Source organism: Micrasema longulum, unplaced genomic scaffold, assembly GCF_059751315.1.
Source record: "Micrasema longulum isolate JH-2025_06_02 unplaced genomic scaffold, ASM5975131v1 h1tg000141l, whole genome shotgun sequence".
NCBI lineage: Eukaryota > Metazoa > Arthropoda > Insecta > Trichoptera > Brachycentridae > Micrasema > Micrasema longulum.
The window spans coordinates 153,794-171,810 of NW_028277347.1; the positions used below are offsets into that span (position 1 = coordinate 153,794).

Below are 18,017 nucleotides of genomic sequence, written 5' to 3' on the forward strand. Positions count from 1 at the left end.
GCTCTTTAGCTTCACAAACATCAACAGATGAAAGAATTGAAGTAATATAGATGTTCAAATATGGGCAGAATGGTGAATGTTGCACAGTGTGTAAAGTGGCCACTTAATGCCACAAGGCCACAGCCAATGACAGGTCATAAACTCTGTAGATGCCTAGACATCCATATTGCCTTCTTTAAAATGTTCTTCATCTGTGTTGTAATATGTTAATGTTAACAGCTCCCCAGGGAGTTTAATCCAGTCCTTGTCTGCGAAAGTTTGGACAAACCCAAAATATTGTTGATACACCTCAATGGTTACAGTGTAATCAAACCATTTTCTCATCACACTCAATCACGTGTTTCCACGATGAAGGTCCGTAAGTTAATGAAGGCACGGAAGGCGATTACCCACGAATTGAATTATTTTCTTCGCGTTTGTAACGTGTGCATTTAATTATACGTCATTGCTCCAATCATTCTGTTTTTTCTAGCCACGCTAGTTGAAACTATATAAAAACTCAACGCGGGAGTAAGCTCTGACGTCATTCTATGATACGCGCGCGTATAGGATTTATTAATACATTAATTGATATTGTATTAGAGCAAACATGATGTATACATTTCTCGCTCCGCCACATCATACGGCACTCACGCAAATGTAACAAAACTGTTAAGATTTTTATCCTTGAAATATGTTTTCACCTGTCGTCACAGCGCGATTTCTGGACGGATATTATAATATGTATGTCCAGTCTATACGTTAGGTTTTCCAAAATAAAATTAGAATATTTGTATGAAATTTAGAGTTACCATTGTGTCGTTTGTAATTTGTAACATATTTCCTTGATGCTCATTGTGAAAGTTCAATGCTACGGGAAATCTTTATATATATAATTCTTTTGTACGTGTGAACTCACTGAACTCCTCTTAAATGGCTTAAACGATTTACGTGCGGCTTTCAGCGAAATGTAGATCTTTGCGCTGCGCGTGTTCGTAGATATATATATTTTTTAAATAAATTAAAATATTTGCAACGCCTGAAAACAATTTTCCAATTTTTATATTTATTTTTTTATCAGTTAGTCAATTCAACAATGTAGCATAAGCCCTGTAAATGCTTAGACTTCCATATTCCCTTCTCAAAAATGTTTCCCCTCTCTGTTGCAACAAATTTATTCTTCACATCGCAAACTTAGCATTCTCCTTTGAGTAGGTGAAGCATAATGAAAAATCTCACAATTGTTTTTTGTTAAGTTCTTCACAAATATCTCAGTAACTCCTTCAATGGAGATTTCTAAGTATGCTTCTAATACCCTCAATTATTTGTTGATCAACTTTCAAAATAAATCAATTAATTAAAAAATATATATATACCGTATTATCATCGCTGTGATTTTCTTGAAGTTCTGTAATTTTGAAACTACTCCGCCCGTGACGTCACTAGTCGTCGGTGCAAGGCCTACTACCTACGTACATAGTAGGCCTTGTCGTCGGTAAGTTGAGCTGACATTTAAAAATTGAACTCCGTACATATGAAAACACGCTAAACATGGCTTCCCGGAAACCGAAAATATATCACAACACATAATTGATTCGCTATTCTAAACAGTTCTTGACCAGAAACTACGATGTTTTGAAGAAGTTTATTTTTATCAAAACGTATTTTATTAACGTTTTCACACATTTTCGAGAAACTTCGACATACAATTAAATGCTCCAATTTTAAACGTGTGCAAGAAAACATTTTTTTATCTAATTTTCCCTAGCACGGAACTACCTTATTGTCTTTATTTATGTACGAAAATATTTTTTTATGTTTGAAAAAAAAATTTGGGTTCACTCTTTGAATAAAAATAATATATATAAATTATATTTCAAGACATGTTTGGGGAACGGGAAATTGGATAAATAAATTGTTTTTTTTAAGATGCGGTACAAATTAGAGCATTAAATTGTACCAAAATAATAATAATAAATACTTTAATGAAAACAAACTACTCTGAATGACGTCAGTAGTCCATATGAATCAACCAATGACAAGAGTGTAGTAAAAAGATTTTTGAAAAGCATTGCGCTGATAATACTATAATAATAATATCCATAAAAAAAAATAAAAAAATTTTGGTTGGTTTAATAGTAATTAAAAATTTCGATTTTTTTTTTTAAACCACTAAACTTCCTCATTACAGACGACATTCCGACGATATTACTGCAAATTTTTATTCAATTATGTTAAAATGTGTACATTTTCGTACAGATTTTACTCTATCGACAATTGAAGATAACTCTTGTAATTGGGGCTCTGGCAGCCCAGTGGTCGGCAAACTCTTAAACTTAAACTTTAGTCAAAAGAGCCAAAGATCGGCATCACGACGATTAAGATTTCTTTTGAGAGTCAAATTTCTTTTCCTTAAACTATTTCCTCTTCAAAGCCTCCGTATGTTATTGAGTAAACATTCTTATAAGCGATGTAAAGAAGATTTAACGACAATTGTGTTGACAATCATGATTAACAAATCCATAACATTTTAAATGTTTCACCTCTTGATAAATGAAGTGATTAATTTTGGCTTTGAAAATAAAAAAAAACCGTTCTCATTTCGGTCGTAATTTTAGCTCCATATGTTGAAACTGAAATAGTTTCATCAAATTTAAAATGATGCTTCTCCGTGCATTCGATTACAGTATTTGCAATATCCTCAATAATTCGAAAGGCAGAAGTTCTTTTATAGAACCTGTTGACTAAATAATTTGAACAAAAGGTGTAACTTGCGCTGAGCCGCACTCGAGTGGCTAAAGAGCCGCGGTTTTCCGACCACTGTACTAGCCGTATGTCTCTTTTTTTATTTTGAAAATCCTCGAACCACTTACAATAAATATTGGAATTTGGCGATATGTGGATGCAGTGTGGGAACGCGCAGACAAACCCTGGCAATTTTTAAAAATCTGCTTGTAATATATCTGCTTTTTTATTATTTTATTTCTATAATATAAGTATTACCAGTTTTTATGTACATTTCCTTAAGATCATTTTTTGTTACTTTTATGAACCTCTCATATTATTCTTATAAATAAACTAGCGGACCCGACAGACATTGTCCTGCCGAACGTTGGCTTGCCTGCTATTACCTTGGAAAAAGACTTTTCATTGATAAGTAGGTACCTAATTACTTGATTATGATTGAATTCCCGAACTAAAAAATATTAATATTCAAATATTGAATTTAAGTAGGTACCTAGGTACTTACTTGTTTATGGTTGAATTTCAAAACATAAAATAATTCGTTTTTAAATAAAGAATTCTTTTTGCAAATGTCAAACTCGGGTCTTATCATCAACGGGGAGCACTTTATTCATGAATGCGACTTTCAAAAATATGTTGAATGTCAGTTAATATTATTTTAGTATCACCAAAAATCCAGTGAAAAGAAATAAGTGGTAAGATATTATGTATAATCTGATTGAGATCCATAAAAAGCGAATTTTGTTTGTAAAAATTCAAAAACAAATTTTATTTTGAACACAAAAAAACAACATCCTTCCATTTTTTGTATATGCATTTTCGTCGAATGCAACCCGAGTTGATGATAAAAAGATTTATGCTTCTAACTTTTTTTTCACAGATTCGAATGAAAATTTTACTATCTACGAACACGCGCAGCGCAAAGATCTACATTTCGCACATAAATCGGTTAATAATCTTTTTTGTCAAGTTCAGAATTATGTCGACAATATGCTTTTAATTATTTTAATTTTTGCGTTTGCTGTATTGACCGACAGATTGTTTTGTATGATTATTTATTATGGCTTATATTTCAGTCTATTTTAATCGAATTAATGTAGGTAGCTAAAATGTTGATATTCAAATTCTTCAACCGCAGATTTTTGTAAATCCAATACGTAATGCATTAGTTTTTATTAAATTTTATGGCCAACGCCTCTACAAACGCGAGGAATTTGTAGCACCACGCGTATAAACAGCACTGACATGAATTATAATATTGAATGTGGTTGATTTTGCAGTGAAGTGCGGATGGATCTAACATTGCAAAAACATGAACTAATACCGAAAAGACTATTTACCATTGCAGCGAGTAGCAGATTCTCGACCGTTTAAAATAGATGTGAAATAATAATTAATCGTGTTTTTGATTCCAAAGTTGTGTGTAAAAATATCACCTTCAAAAGGGTGGATACTAATTTCATGCGTTCGTCTTATATTTTACACTCGCAGATTGCAACTGTTATTTCCAAATAAGGAACAGGAGTAAAACTGCATCAAACTCTAAAAACAAAAACACAATTATAAAGAAGTATATAACATAATAAAATTTAATTGCTTCGATTAGATGGATGTTTTAATGTGGCAATAGGAGTTTATTGATTTGTCCTTAAGCAGAAATATAAATCATAATTGGTACGACTTTGGTCAATTATTCAATTCTCTGCTATTTGCCGCAATGATACCGTTGATTAATCAATTAATAAGACTTGGTGGAATCTTTTTCTAAATTCAATGCCTATAATCTATGTATATAGGGTGTTCTTTAAACCCTGTTGTCACATCCGAAACTACATTAATCACTATGGGCAAGAAGACATATTAGCATATTTAAAAAAATATTTAGAACCAAGAAATTTAAAAAAAAAAAAATTCAAAAAAACAAATGGTTACTGACTTCTGCAGGGGAGAAGTGAGGGGAGCGCGGAGCAGTATCAGACTCCCCCCTCTTCACTCCTCGTTTCTCCCCTGCAGAAGTAAGCGACTATTTGCTTTTTTTGATATTTTATTCGTTCTAAAAAAATAATTTAATGTGCCAATATGTCTTCTTGCTCATACTGATCATCGTGGTTTCAGATGTGACAGGGTTTAATGAACACCCTGTATATATGAGTGCGGGTTGCGGATCATGGGTAGAGACGAGATATTTTTATATTTTTACTTCTTATAAAAACAACTATTGTAAATTAATTAATTAAGTATGAAATGCCGAATATAGCCCCTTAATATGAGATGACGGTGTTTCTCAAAAACTAAAGGCCCTTTATAACCCAAGGTGCCCGCTTCCCTATCAACCTACCAATACATGTTAGTACACACCCGGATGCCAGACGCACCATAAGCGTCAGAGACAGTGATTACGTTATTGCGCCTTACCGATTTGATATTTACATAAGTTTGACTTTATTATTTTTTAATATTTTTTCTTCACAGAATTATCAATCTTTTACTGGTAGACAATATTAAAGTCCATACTTTACGTTTTCATAATGTTTTTAAAATAAATTCAAATACGTTTTTTCACGTAGATATATTTGTTTGTTTTTATCTTGTTCCTAATATGGGATATCTTGGCAACCCTAATATGGAATACTGTCTCATATTAGGAACATTATTTCAAATATGGTATTCTAGAATAACTGCGTTTATTCATATTCTTCAGGTTGTACTCAGGTTCCAGATTATTTATAAAACAGAACTGGAAAGCTTGCGAAAGAAAAGGGACATTTTGAAAATAGGCACGAAATCAATGACGAAGTGGTTACAGTGCATAGCCTGCCATTACAGTTGTTTCAATACATGAAGGTGCTGGATATGAGACAACTGTACCTAAAAAAATCACTTCCACACTTCTGGTCGAACAATAAGAAGAGGTCTCAGTAAAATGTCCGTACGAGGTTTTCCCATAGCATGAATTATGTTATACCCAAAACCCATACGACTTTTACTCGGAGACATCTCTCATTTATCGCACCGAGAGTGTTCAATATTTTGGTAGAGCGTATTAAGCTCTCAAGGACAAAAACTATTTTCAAGAAAGTAGTTAAGGACTGGATTTTCCTTAGTGGGAGGGTTTTGAGTGGGAAACTCCTTGATGATTTTCCAAATGTTTGAGTTTACTGTTTACCATATTGATGTGCCATATACATATATATGTATTTGAAAAAAATATATTTTTAATGTTCTGATTCTATATTTGTGGTGATATACTCATGTGTCTGTGTCAACTAATTGCTAGTCCCATCTCAACACAGGACTTTTAGTCCAATGGAGTTGGGATTTATGTCTCAAATAATGTACAATAAACTTATGTACGTAAATAAATAAATAAATAATTAATTATCGATGCCATATTGAGTATTCGGGTGACGATAATATTGAAATTCATATACGATTATTGCATTTAAAAAAAAACTGGAGTATTCAATATTAGGAGCACTTTTATGAAAACATTTTTTTTTCTATCGTTTTACTTTTAGTTTAAAATTATGACATTTGCATGTTTTCTTTAATATTTCAATGTCATTTTATGTTACATAACTAACTTTTTTCCCAAAAATTTCATTGTGTAATACCAAAAAACAATGTTAATAATAAACATTAATTATATAATTCATGAAAAAAGATTCCGTAAGCTATTCCATATTCGTTACATATTCCCTTTACAGTTAAAACACGGATTATTATAGCTAAAACTAAGTGTACATATTAAATGGATATAATTTTTGTGATATTCGTGCTCAAAATGTTAGATCTCTCATTTAAATATATTATTGGGACCACTGTCCTGTTATTACAATTTAGTTCCAAATTAAGAAGTAAAATTCGTAGATAGGTAATCAATTGATTTGGTAAAAAATTAAAGAATGATTGTTTTAAGACAGACCTATTAATAGCTATCTAAAATACGGCTACATACTTAATTATGTAAGGGCCGGTTGCATTAACAAAAGTTTAGTTAAAGTCAGGGCTAAAGTCAAATAAAAGTTACTTTTATGTCAAAATGCGTTGCATCAAAAAAAGTTAACTAAATATTAACAAAAATGTTACTTTTATTTGACCGGCCGCCAGGGGACCGTTTTAAGTTAAGTTTAAAGTTAAATGCGATCTGCCATCTGTCAAAAAAGCGTCGTGAGTGTTGAAATCTATTGATCGATCTGTGAAAAGTTGCACAAAATGTCAATTTTATCGGATTTTTCGTCTTACAATGACGAATTATCATCGAGTATATTCTAAACCGAAAAAAAACTGTTCAAACCACGAACGGATCATTTTTTTGTGGGAAGAGTCCGACTTTATCGCAAGATTTCGAATGTCAAAAAAGTGAAGAACTAATAATTATTTGAATTTTTAATTGTTAATTATTTTTCAAAACACAGGACTTGGTCATCAGCGGCGTGGTGTAAAATAAATTTGAATCATCACCGTATTGAAATGCTGTTTATTTATTTTTAAATAGAGCTAGATTTAGCTCAGCTAACTCTTTCTGGGCATTTTAGGCTGCCATAGTTGCCCGAAAAATGTCATTTTTTTGCTCTATATCTAGAGTAAAAAGTTCTTCATTTTGTTTTAGCTTTTGCTCTTTTGATTTTTTATCTAGAACAAAAAGGACGATGTCCCTTTTGTTCTTTTCTTCTCCGAATGCGCAGTGTTGCTTCGCCCTTTCGCACACACTGAAAATTGGAACGAAATTTAAACGTTTGTGCCCAAAGACGCGTCGCGGGGCATGTGTATTGCTACATGTAAATAAAAAAGTACGTGCTTGCGCAAAAATCCCAACAATTTTTAGGGTGAAACTTGAACCTTTACAGTAGCAACATTCTTAACTTTAACTTAACTAAAATATTGTTGATGCAATGGAATTTTTCAGTTACCAGATTTTGAGCCTTAACTAAGTTTAAATATTTAACTTTAAACTAAATTTATACCAACTTTGATGCAACCGGCCCTTAGTAATTAATTAGCTACTAATATTTTATTTGGGTTAAAGATTTAATTAGGTTTCAAATTATTAGGTATACTAGTACACCTGTAATATTTTATAAAAAAATACTAATCAATGTAGATTATGCATGGTTGATCTTGAAAAGATTTAATAATGTTTTTTTTTAATGAGAAATATTTGTGTTCTTATGATTTACCGGAATATTTCATTTTGGGGGGCATTTTTAACGAGTTGTAATAAAACTCACTATTAGAAAAATTGGAATCAAGTTGAGATAGTCTGAGCTTCGAACCTCGGATCTCAGATTCGGGAGTCCGCGACACTAGCCACAGAACCGAACCACACACGGTTCAATTTTAATTTTATAAAATGAAATAATAGTGCTAACTACGAGTATTACTTGGGCAGACAATTTTAACGCATTTAATATTCATAGTCTTATTTTTTTACCTGTCAATATTTATATTTCCTATTAAATAGGCAAAATAACATTTTTACAAAAAAGCAAATTATGGTAGATTTTCTTCCCTGTGAATTGATATAAACTGAATTTAGTTATGCAGAAAGCAGCCAGGCCACAATTTTGAAAAAATATTTTTTTGTGTTATCGGGTGCCGTAAGGTCAATTATATGTTCTGCTAAAAACAGCCAGGCCGCTTTCATACAAAAAACTGTAATAATCACCTTCTGAAAATAGTGTTGATCGCAAAAACGGCATTTCTCAATTTGCAGAAAACACCCACGGCACAAGGAAAATCTTACGGTATAGATGCTGACGAGAAGATGGGAAGATTAATGCCTCCAGAAATCTGGTTCTCTTAAATAAATTAAGTTGGATAAATTCATACAAAAGTATTTTAATGTTTTAAATTCATTCATTTAATGTAATTCACCTGTAATGAAAAAATATGTTTTAATACAGAATGTCATCTCATAAATTCAAAGTTTGAATGAGGTATAATTCAATATTAGATCTGGCTGTTTTCTGCAAAATGCTCATCTTAGGATGTGTGGTCAGCCAGACTATAAAAATCATTTTTTGTATTAAAAAAAAACTAATGTATTCATTATTCATCATTTGTCAAAGTAATGATCATTCCAACCGTTGTGCAGATTTGATTATTCACTCTTTTTACAAAAGTGCTATTATCTCAGTTAAACTTTTCCATGTCTGGCTGCTTTCTGCATAAGTACGTTCAACTGTTTTTCGATGTACATAGTAAAGTGTCCTCGGCACCTAATACTCCCATCCAACGTGAAAGCGACATTATAATTCCAAGAAAAAACTCCTACCAGGATACGTATTCTGATGTGAAGTTAAAATTTATCTTAAATTTTATCTACAAAGCAAAATTGAGTTTTCTGTAAAAAATAGAATATGTCAACAATTTTTTTTTCTCAACATATTCAATCACTGGTTACCGACGAAGATACTTTGAACTTTTATACAAATATACACACTTTCGGACATGAATATCGATATTAGTTTATACCGTCTGAGTATATACCGATGAAGATGGCCGTTCATAATCGCGGCCCAGGTTACCCTAGTGAGGACACATTCTTTTTTGTTTTTTTATTTTATAAAAAGTAAAAAAGGATCAATGAAATATGTTTTTAAAAATCAATGTTCCGTTATACCACGTTTTCTTAATTTAACTTCAGTATGATTTAACTCGGCAATGCTCTATTTAAAATTTATTTATTTAGACTCAAACGAGCGTAAATAAAGAGGACCAGTAGATGAGATGATATATAAGTTACCATCAGTATTTAGTGTTTCGGAAAATAGATGTAGGTATATTATATAAATTTTGGATGCTTTCCAATATTACGTAGTGTTATTACATACTCCATAACTTGTCCATTTTGTCACAGTTGAAAATTTAAATCTATAGTCCTTTAAATATAGCTTGATTACAATGACATTTGTCAGAAAAAGTGACGACATAACTTTGTAGTAACGTCTAAGGAGTTATTTACATTGACACATGAAAAATACAATGCTTGACATATAAATATATTATCCATGGCTTTATCCCACCGAGTTCCTCCAGGGTATGCTTAGTTACAGCAGTTTGAAGACTAGAAGGAATACGTATTTAACAACGCACTTCTTTCGATTGTTGCGCGGTATTATTGACAACCCTGAAATTATGCGGAGCATTAGCTTTTATGTTCCCGGTAATTACCTTAGACAGCGTCGCATTCGTTCACATTCCAATATACAGGACCAACCCGCCAATGGTTATGCCTGTTGGAAGGGCTATCTCTATGTTGAACAATATTACTTTGGACATTGACATTTTTCACGTCTCTGAGGGAGTTTTTAGTTACAAGATTCTCTTACTTTTTTAACATTCTCTGGATATTATGTATACTTATGTGTTTTTTATAAATATACCTAATTTTACCTAATTATTTAAATTATTCCTATATGTATGAATTAAGATATTCCATTTTGTAACGTACATATAAATGAATAAATAAAATTGAAATTGATATTTAAAATTGACATTGAAAATAAATCAACATAAATATATAAAATCAGCTTTAAAACTAAAAAAAACTTTAAAAAACCTAATTATTAATGACGTTCTTACAAGGTTACATCATTTTTCAAAAACGTTAAAAATGGGACAAATTGATCAATGTAAATTGGTCGAATAAAAAATAATTCATTTGATGTTGTTCATGAGAAAAGAATAAATGTCATATTTTTTGGTGAATAATTGTGTTAAACATTTTAAAATAGGCTTGTTTTTGCATTTTTATATCAGTTTTCGGAAACTGATACAATCGATTTGATCAGTGATCAGTAATTTTCCATCACTAATGACATTAGTTTGACAACTGGTAGTCTAATCAAACTATATTTTAAGGACTACAGAGGCGAGAACTTTAGGCCCGTACATAATATATTAACAAAATCACAAGGAATTTCCAAACGCTAATATCTTACTAATTTTATTCAAAAATATGTCAAAAGTCGCCGTTGTCGAGAATCGTAATCAATCAACTTAAAGATCTGTCATCTGAATTTACCCATATGATACTTTTTGTTGCCATTATTTCTTCTGTCTTTGCTATCTGATTGGTTATAGTTATTATTTTTTTTATTTCTTGTCAAGATCGGACTGTGTCCGTTAATAAACAAAAAAAAAATTAAAAGCATTACACATAAATCGATACGATAAGTATTCATATGATATAATATGTAGGGACAATATACAAGACAATAAAACCATACTAAAAGTTTGATTGTGCTTTCCAAAAGAAAGTCACGGCGCGTCGCCGCGCCGCACCGGAGCCGTCATAAAATATCTCTACATACAATCGAGATCCGAGGATATAGGTCCACTATTTTGCGACGTAATTCCTCTATCCTCTATCTACATTTGAAGATAAAATAACTTATAAAAACAGATCTAAACCATTCTTAATATCCATTTTCTATTTCCGAAACTGTTTAGTAGCTCAACCACAAATAACTATCGATGCGACGTGCTTAAAAACATGCTAAGCATTTGAGCGATCACAATGAATAGACAGGCGCCGTGGCGCAGTTGGTTAGACAGCTAACTGTGAAACTGGCGTCGCGGGCTCGATTCCCGCCAAGAAAAATTTGAAAAATTCAAGAAATATTTTTTTCTCAATCGGTCTGGGTGTTGTGGTGTATTTTTCATAACCTCCTTCCATATCCCCTCTATCCCACCTGCTGACAAGCCTCTAAATAAAGGCTTAGCGGGTTTTTCCTTTTTTTTAAAAAATAAAACATGCTTAAGTTATCGCAGTCATAAGTCAACGCGTGTGTAATCTCTAAGTCAGCGCTCGTGTCAGTTTGTTTTTTGTTTCCTCGTAAATAAATACAGTTCATTGGTGAAAAATCGGCGTTTACTATAAAAAAATAATACAATATATTGCATTTGCAAAGTAGTAAGGAGTATCTAATATAAAAAAGTTAAAATTATATTACAATTATGGCGACTGCTTTTCTTGACATTTGGCTTGCCAACCGCCGGCTAAATGGAATAAATAGCACGATAAATAATAAACAAATAAATAAAAATAGCAGTTTTGGAATATTTTCCGTATTTAAAACGGTGAAATTCGAAATTACGTGATTGCGCAGCAGGATTATACGTTGCGAAACGTAAATATTTTAACATTTAATATTAGGTGTTCACGCATGTTCCATCGTGATCGCGAATACGATAAACAACCATGGTGAGAAATTATTATCACGTCGCTTATTAACACTCGATAGTTATTTGTGATTGAGCTAAAGAAATACTTTGGCCAAAAATAAATCATCGAAAAGTACCTAGATACCCACAGAAATTTTCAGAAAACGATGGCAACGCGTAACTGTCACAAGGGTCAACTTTGCCAGCTCGAGTATAGTTATTTTTAGCTGTTTATAAGAAAGTAATAAAGCTAAATAATACTACATAAATCCTTGTTTATTATTGGAAACATCGGAATGCGAGGCATTCGTCCTTCCAGCCAGACGAAGCAAGCTCTTAAATTTCCATAATTATTTACATATTATAATGATCGGTTTGGCGTATGGCGTGAATGTACCCAGCATCAGCGATGGAAGCCACGCGTGGGTGCCCTGAAATGACGAATATCCTAACTCCCAACATTTCCTTCCCATCTTCGATGCCGCGTTTGCACCAAAGGAATTTATAAAGAAAGTTATAAGCAAAATTTTGCTTTACACCTGGCGACAAATTAAAATTAAGTTTTCTGTATGAAAAGCAGAATATGCAGACAATTTTATCTTCTGAACATGTCCAATTATAGGTTACCGACGAAGATACTTTAAATGTTCACGCAAATATACTCATTTTCGAACTTACATTTCGTACGTTTATACGTTTCGTTTCTTTATAGACTGTCGAAGATAACTCTGTTAACTTCCCATTGTAATCGGGGCCCACTGGGTGTTTTCACGCGGAGTTTATTCTACATTAAACAAAAACTGTAAGCTTTAAGCATAACATATTTTAAACTATTAAAGATTCCTACAGGGGCTGTTAATATATAAGATTAATGTAATAAAATAATTGATTTTGGACTTTATTGCGTAAGTATCGATTGGAAGTAGTGGCTTTGGTATTAATTGTGATAACATTATTGAGTGATACAGTCAGAATATCAATCATTTTTAAACTTTTTTGTTCCTTTCGTTGAATATTGTTAAAAATAGTATAAACGTGTAATTCGCTGGGAATTTAAATCAGTCAGTATCGTTTATATCAATCAGATGAAGAATTGTGGACTTTCAAACATTGTATTGCATATAAGTGTTATTTAGCGTGTAAAGTGATCACATAAAGCGGCTAATGACAAGACAACTTCCATATTCCTTTCTCGAAAAGGTTCCTCATTTTGAAATATCTGCATTAGAATTCCGTTTAAACTCGGCTTAAGTATTTCAGTTGCAACACCTTGAACTCGAAAATAAATATCCTCTCGCAAAACGCATGTGGAAATAGAAAACAAGCGAATGGGATTCCGAACTATTTAGTCACAACGATGGGATCTTGGATGTCAGACGTCAGCACAACGTCACACATATAGCTAAATATACCAATAAAATAAATATCTGCATTAGAATTCCGTACAGAAATGTGTCCTAATGTGACAAGTGAAAACTAAACAGAAGTAGAATGTAATAGCCCTTTCTTAAGAATAACCCATGGTAATAATAATCTATTGTCACTGCTTAAAGTGGGCACTGTCACATATTGTCTGAATTTATCAGAACGCGAACGTCTACATTAGATACGAAATATTACATTCATAACATAATATAATTAATTTGTGTATTAAAAGCAATCCCGTATTATTCAAAAGTAATTTAATTTGAAAATCGCAAAATAAACAATAAAATTCCTAACATTTTCCATTGACGTAACGACGAGCGGCGCGGCGTTTATTTTCGCTCTTAAATATCCCCCAAAACCTTTATTTAAAATTAATATTATGTACTTAAAACCAGATTTTTTAAATATATTTTTTGGCATTTCTTATGTACATTGTATTTTATATATCTTGCGTCCAAGGTAAAATGGAAACGTATTTTTTATTTTCAAAAAAGCTGTTTTATTCATAAAAATGCTGTCACACTCTAAAGAAAGCTTAGTAAATAAAACAAAATATCAAGAAGTTATTCGTTACAAAAATTTTATAAACCAGAGGTGAGAATCTCACAAGAAATAAACGTGATACGTACCACACACTTTTTTTTATCTCCTTTTCTTATTGATAATATTGCAAAAAAAAATAATAAAAAGTACCTATCTAATACCTAGTTGTAAAACATACATAGATAAACGCGGGAAACTATAAAAGAATTTGGCGTCAACTTCGAATAATGCGCGGGAGAGCTTTTAAGGTAAGTTATAGGTAGGTTGTACCCAACTAAATATTAAAATAACGTGATGTTATTCTGAAATAAACATTTAGTTAATATTGTCGAATATTTTGAGGGGTTGATAATGGATATACAAATCACACATATTATCACGAGTCTTGATGGGTATGGTATTTAACAAATAAAATTTGGCATAGGCGCGCACGAACTATAACACTTACTAGATAAAAGTGTGTGGAAATTATTTGAAAAAATGTTGGCAGGGGGATTTACATCCGTGGTCTTGTTTTATGCTGTTATTACGATATACAAAGGAACTCGGAGAATGAAAAACGAATTTCAATAATAGCTTCCTCTCGCATCTTTGTCTGAGCGCTTTAAATATAAAATGCTGTCATAATGCTACAGCAGACCTATGCCAACAACAGTTTACTGACCAAAATTTGGCTGCTGTCAGGAAACGTGGTTAGTTGTTTATTATACACAAAGTTTTAAACAGTATATAAATTAAGTGTAGGTACTAAAATAAATGAGGTATGGCGAAACACTCGATACTTATAACATTCGTTCCAGTAGGGTACCACTTCAATACTCATTATTACTCTGTGTGGATCCGCTAGCGAAAAGATTTTTTAAGACCTAGTAAACAAAACACTTTTCATATGTTCTATTTCATTATTATTGTAATATTTTATTTTTTTAAAAGTTAAAGGATACGGAGTGGCTTGACACGAGTACGCTTTTTTCTTATTTTTTGGCACTGAATTTAGTTATACATATATATAAAACTATACTTGGCCTATAATAATGGTGTATTTGTAAATTTTGTTTTTTTTTGTTAAAATAGCTGTTGTTTTTTAAAAATAAATCAATTAGAATTAAGTACAAAAACCGGTTGCTTTTTACGAATAAAAAAAAACGTGTTTTATTAATGACGTTATTTGAGGCAAACACTTGTCTGAAGTGTTACCTAAATGATAATAATTATCCCTTAAGGGTCTAGCAGTTAACGCATTTGCCTACCCTGCAAGAGGTCTCGGGTTCGATTCCCGAGATAAATTTTTGTAAGTGTAACCGGATTTACACAGCAATATTTCACACTCCCTGGTACCTGAAGCGTCAGACTGATCTTGTTACGTTCATGTTACAAATTATGCGAGTTACTCTGCGATTGGCGTACCTGCCAATACAGTGCCTTGTGCACTGCGAATATAGGACTCATGATATGTTGATATATATTTTAACATAGATGGAGAACTTTTATATTACTTTACTCATTCATTATCACAATTTCCCTATCAGAACCCAGTGCACTGCTTTAACGATCTAATTGTAGCGTATCTCGATAATTTTTGTTACGTAAAAAGTGAAGTGATCAGTATTACGCTTCAGGTGCCAGACAAGGAACAATGCAAACTCACATTTCATGTCCGCCCTGGCAGAAATTGAATCAAGAACCAAAACAACGGTAGGCAAACTTGCAAATCACTACACAACGAGGCGGACTAATTTCCACAAATTTTCCGTTTTCAAGATTTTTACCTGATAGGTGCCATCAAATAGAAAACGCTCATATGGGGATTTGGTTCTGTATTCACAAAACTGTATTCTTCATCCGCATGGACACAAAAAAGTCCTTTTATTTTATACCTTACTGTACTATATGTATATGTGTATTTTTTAAACTATTCAAACACATTTATTTTTATTATTGTATGTCGGTACATCTTGCACTTTCCGCATTTGTATCTGTTTTCTAGCTTTATATGTACAATATTGAACATACTTGAGCTTACGATAACAAGTTGCTTGAAAAGGGGCTTAAATGCATTTTTGTATTCTTTATTGAAATCTGGTAAATATTATGTTTTTTTCTAAAGAAAGATTCAAAACCTTAAAAAAACTGTGTCCTTTTTTTTACCACGTGCATTTAGCAAACTTTTTAAATGCGATTTTCCAAAATAAAGGTAGGTTCCTTGAATCAAAATGGGTATTTTTTATTTGATGGACAATGTCAGAATCTTTTGCCAACCAGACACGAAATGAAAGACAACTCCGCTCGCTAATTTTATCAAAATAATTTTAATGGTCCATCATCAAGAGCTCCTTTGTATAAACTCGGAAAATTAATGAGGAAAGAAAGCTTTCAAGTTAAATATGATACAAGGGACTTGCAAAGAATTTGACGTCACACGAACGTCAGAGGATGCTGTCAACGCGGAATACCATTTCGGAGCCGTCATACTCATGGGAAGACTGGTATTCTGCACAATACATATTTGGAAACATGCCAAATAAGAAGGAAATTGGCTCAACATATTTTTGATGCGATTACAAACAAGATAACTGGCCATGTTGTATTACGTGTAGCTTTGAACATGAATGATTCAACAAAACACAGCACTACTGAGCAAATAGACATGTAAACTAGGTTATCTTACCTTTTTGAATACTTAATCTCCTCTCAATTTTTGTTGGCAAAACTATAGTATCATGAAACTCTCCTGAGTGCAATATTCCTGTAAACTGATTCAAATCGTCACTTTTTTCTTGTACTTTTGCATCAATCGGCTGATCTGGCTTTGATAAAACTAAATTTTCTCTGAATCTGTTTGTTTGGTCTTCGTCTAATTCAGCTGCAGAAGTAGATATCTGAAAATTTTCAACTTCTGGTTCGCCCGTAACATCGTCCACATTTTCTTTTAGGTGCTTGGAAACTAACGTTTCAACATCAGTGCTTATATATCTTGGTAAAGCTTTTCTGATGTTTTCTTCCTTTACCAATGATTCTTCTTTTATTTTTTTATCTTCGACATCGACATTCAGTGTAGTTTTTTCATGCGTAATATTATCAACGTCTTCATCGTCAGAATAAAGATTCAATTCCGGTATGAAAACGGCTTTTTCAGCTTCCGGTGCGGGTTCATTAAGATTGTTTGGGTGTTCATTTGTTTCAGAAATTGCGTCATTTTCCTAAAAATATAATAATAGTTATTGGAACATAAATAATATATGTATATTTACACGATACATATTATAGTTATTTATTTTTCCTGCGAATCTTACCTGAGCCTCTTCTTTAACTGCTACTTCTATGACTACTTCTTTAAGATTTTTTTCTTCAATATTTGTCAGTTCACTTAAAGGGCTCATTATTGGACTTCGAATATTTTGTTTTATTTGGATAACAGGTGTGTAAGAATTTGAGACGATTTCTGTGATAATGCTCTGTGCCAAATCTCCAATTGGTTCATCATCTTCACTAACTTTACTAGCTTGCCTATTGATAGGGGTTTCCCCACTACTATAAGGAGATTGGAGTTGAATTGCATCCTCCCTTTTTAGGCGTTTCCTGTTTTGGTTAGAACGTCCAATCGACTCTTCGCTCTCCTTATTCGCCTCTATCAAATGAATATCAGGTATATGTTTACTTGCTTTAATTTGGTCCAACTTCTCGAAGTGCTCCAGTTGCTCTATAAGAATAGTTGATGTGGCAACAATAATTTTATTTACTGTATCGTCAGTCCCTGACTGCATCTCTGATATATTACCGAGTTCATCCAAAGATCTGCTATCTTCTCCGATAGATGGTGCCGTTGTGTCTGATGAGTTTCCAGTTTTATTTCTTTGGAAATATTTCCTTGTTAAGAATCCTCGAACTCCCGCTTGTATTTTTGTCGCAGCACTTGAGAACGTAGATGATTCTTCATCCGTTGAAAATGAATTCTTTTCTTCGGATAGAGTGTACAATTTATTATCCATTGCAGTTTGATAAGAAATACTTCTTAGTATATTGTCGGGTCTTTTGGGAACTTCTTCAATTTTCGGTTCGTTGCATTCACCAAAAATGCCACCGGTTTCCTTAATATTAGGAAAGAATTATCAATTATTGTAAGGGATTGGAACACAAAGATATTAAAAAAA

At 32.4% G+C, this 18,017-nt stretch overlaps 1 protein-coding gene across 1 annotated transcript in view; it reads right to left on the bottom strand.

Annotated features, from left to right (window-relative positions):
• Positions 1–18,017, bottom strand: part of LOC148284183 (uncharacterized) — a 43,232-nt gene that overhangs the window by 20,491 nt on the left and 4,724 nt on the right. The window contains exons 4-5 of the mRNA XM_088242499.1: positions 17,160–17,954; positions 16,535–17,066 (exon numbers count right to left, since the gene is read on the bottom strand). Of these exons, the coding sequence (XP_088098625.1) occupies positions 16,535–17,066; positions 17,160–17,954 (1,327 nt within the window). The remainder of the gene's footprint in view (positions 1–16,534; positions 17,067–17,159; positions 17,955–18,017) is intronic.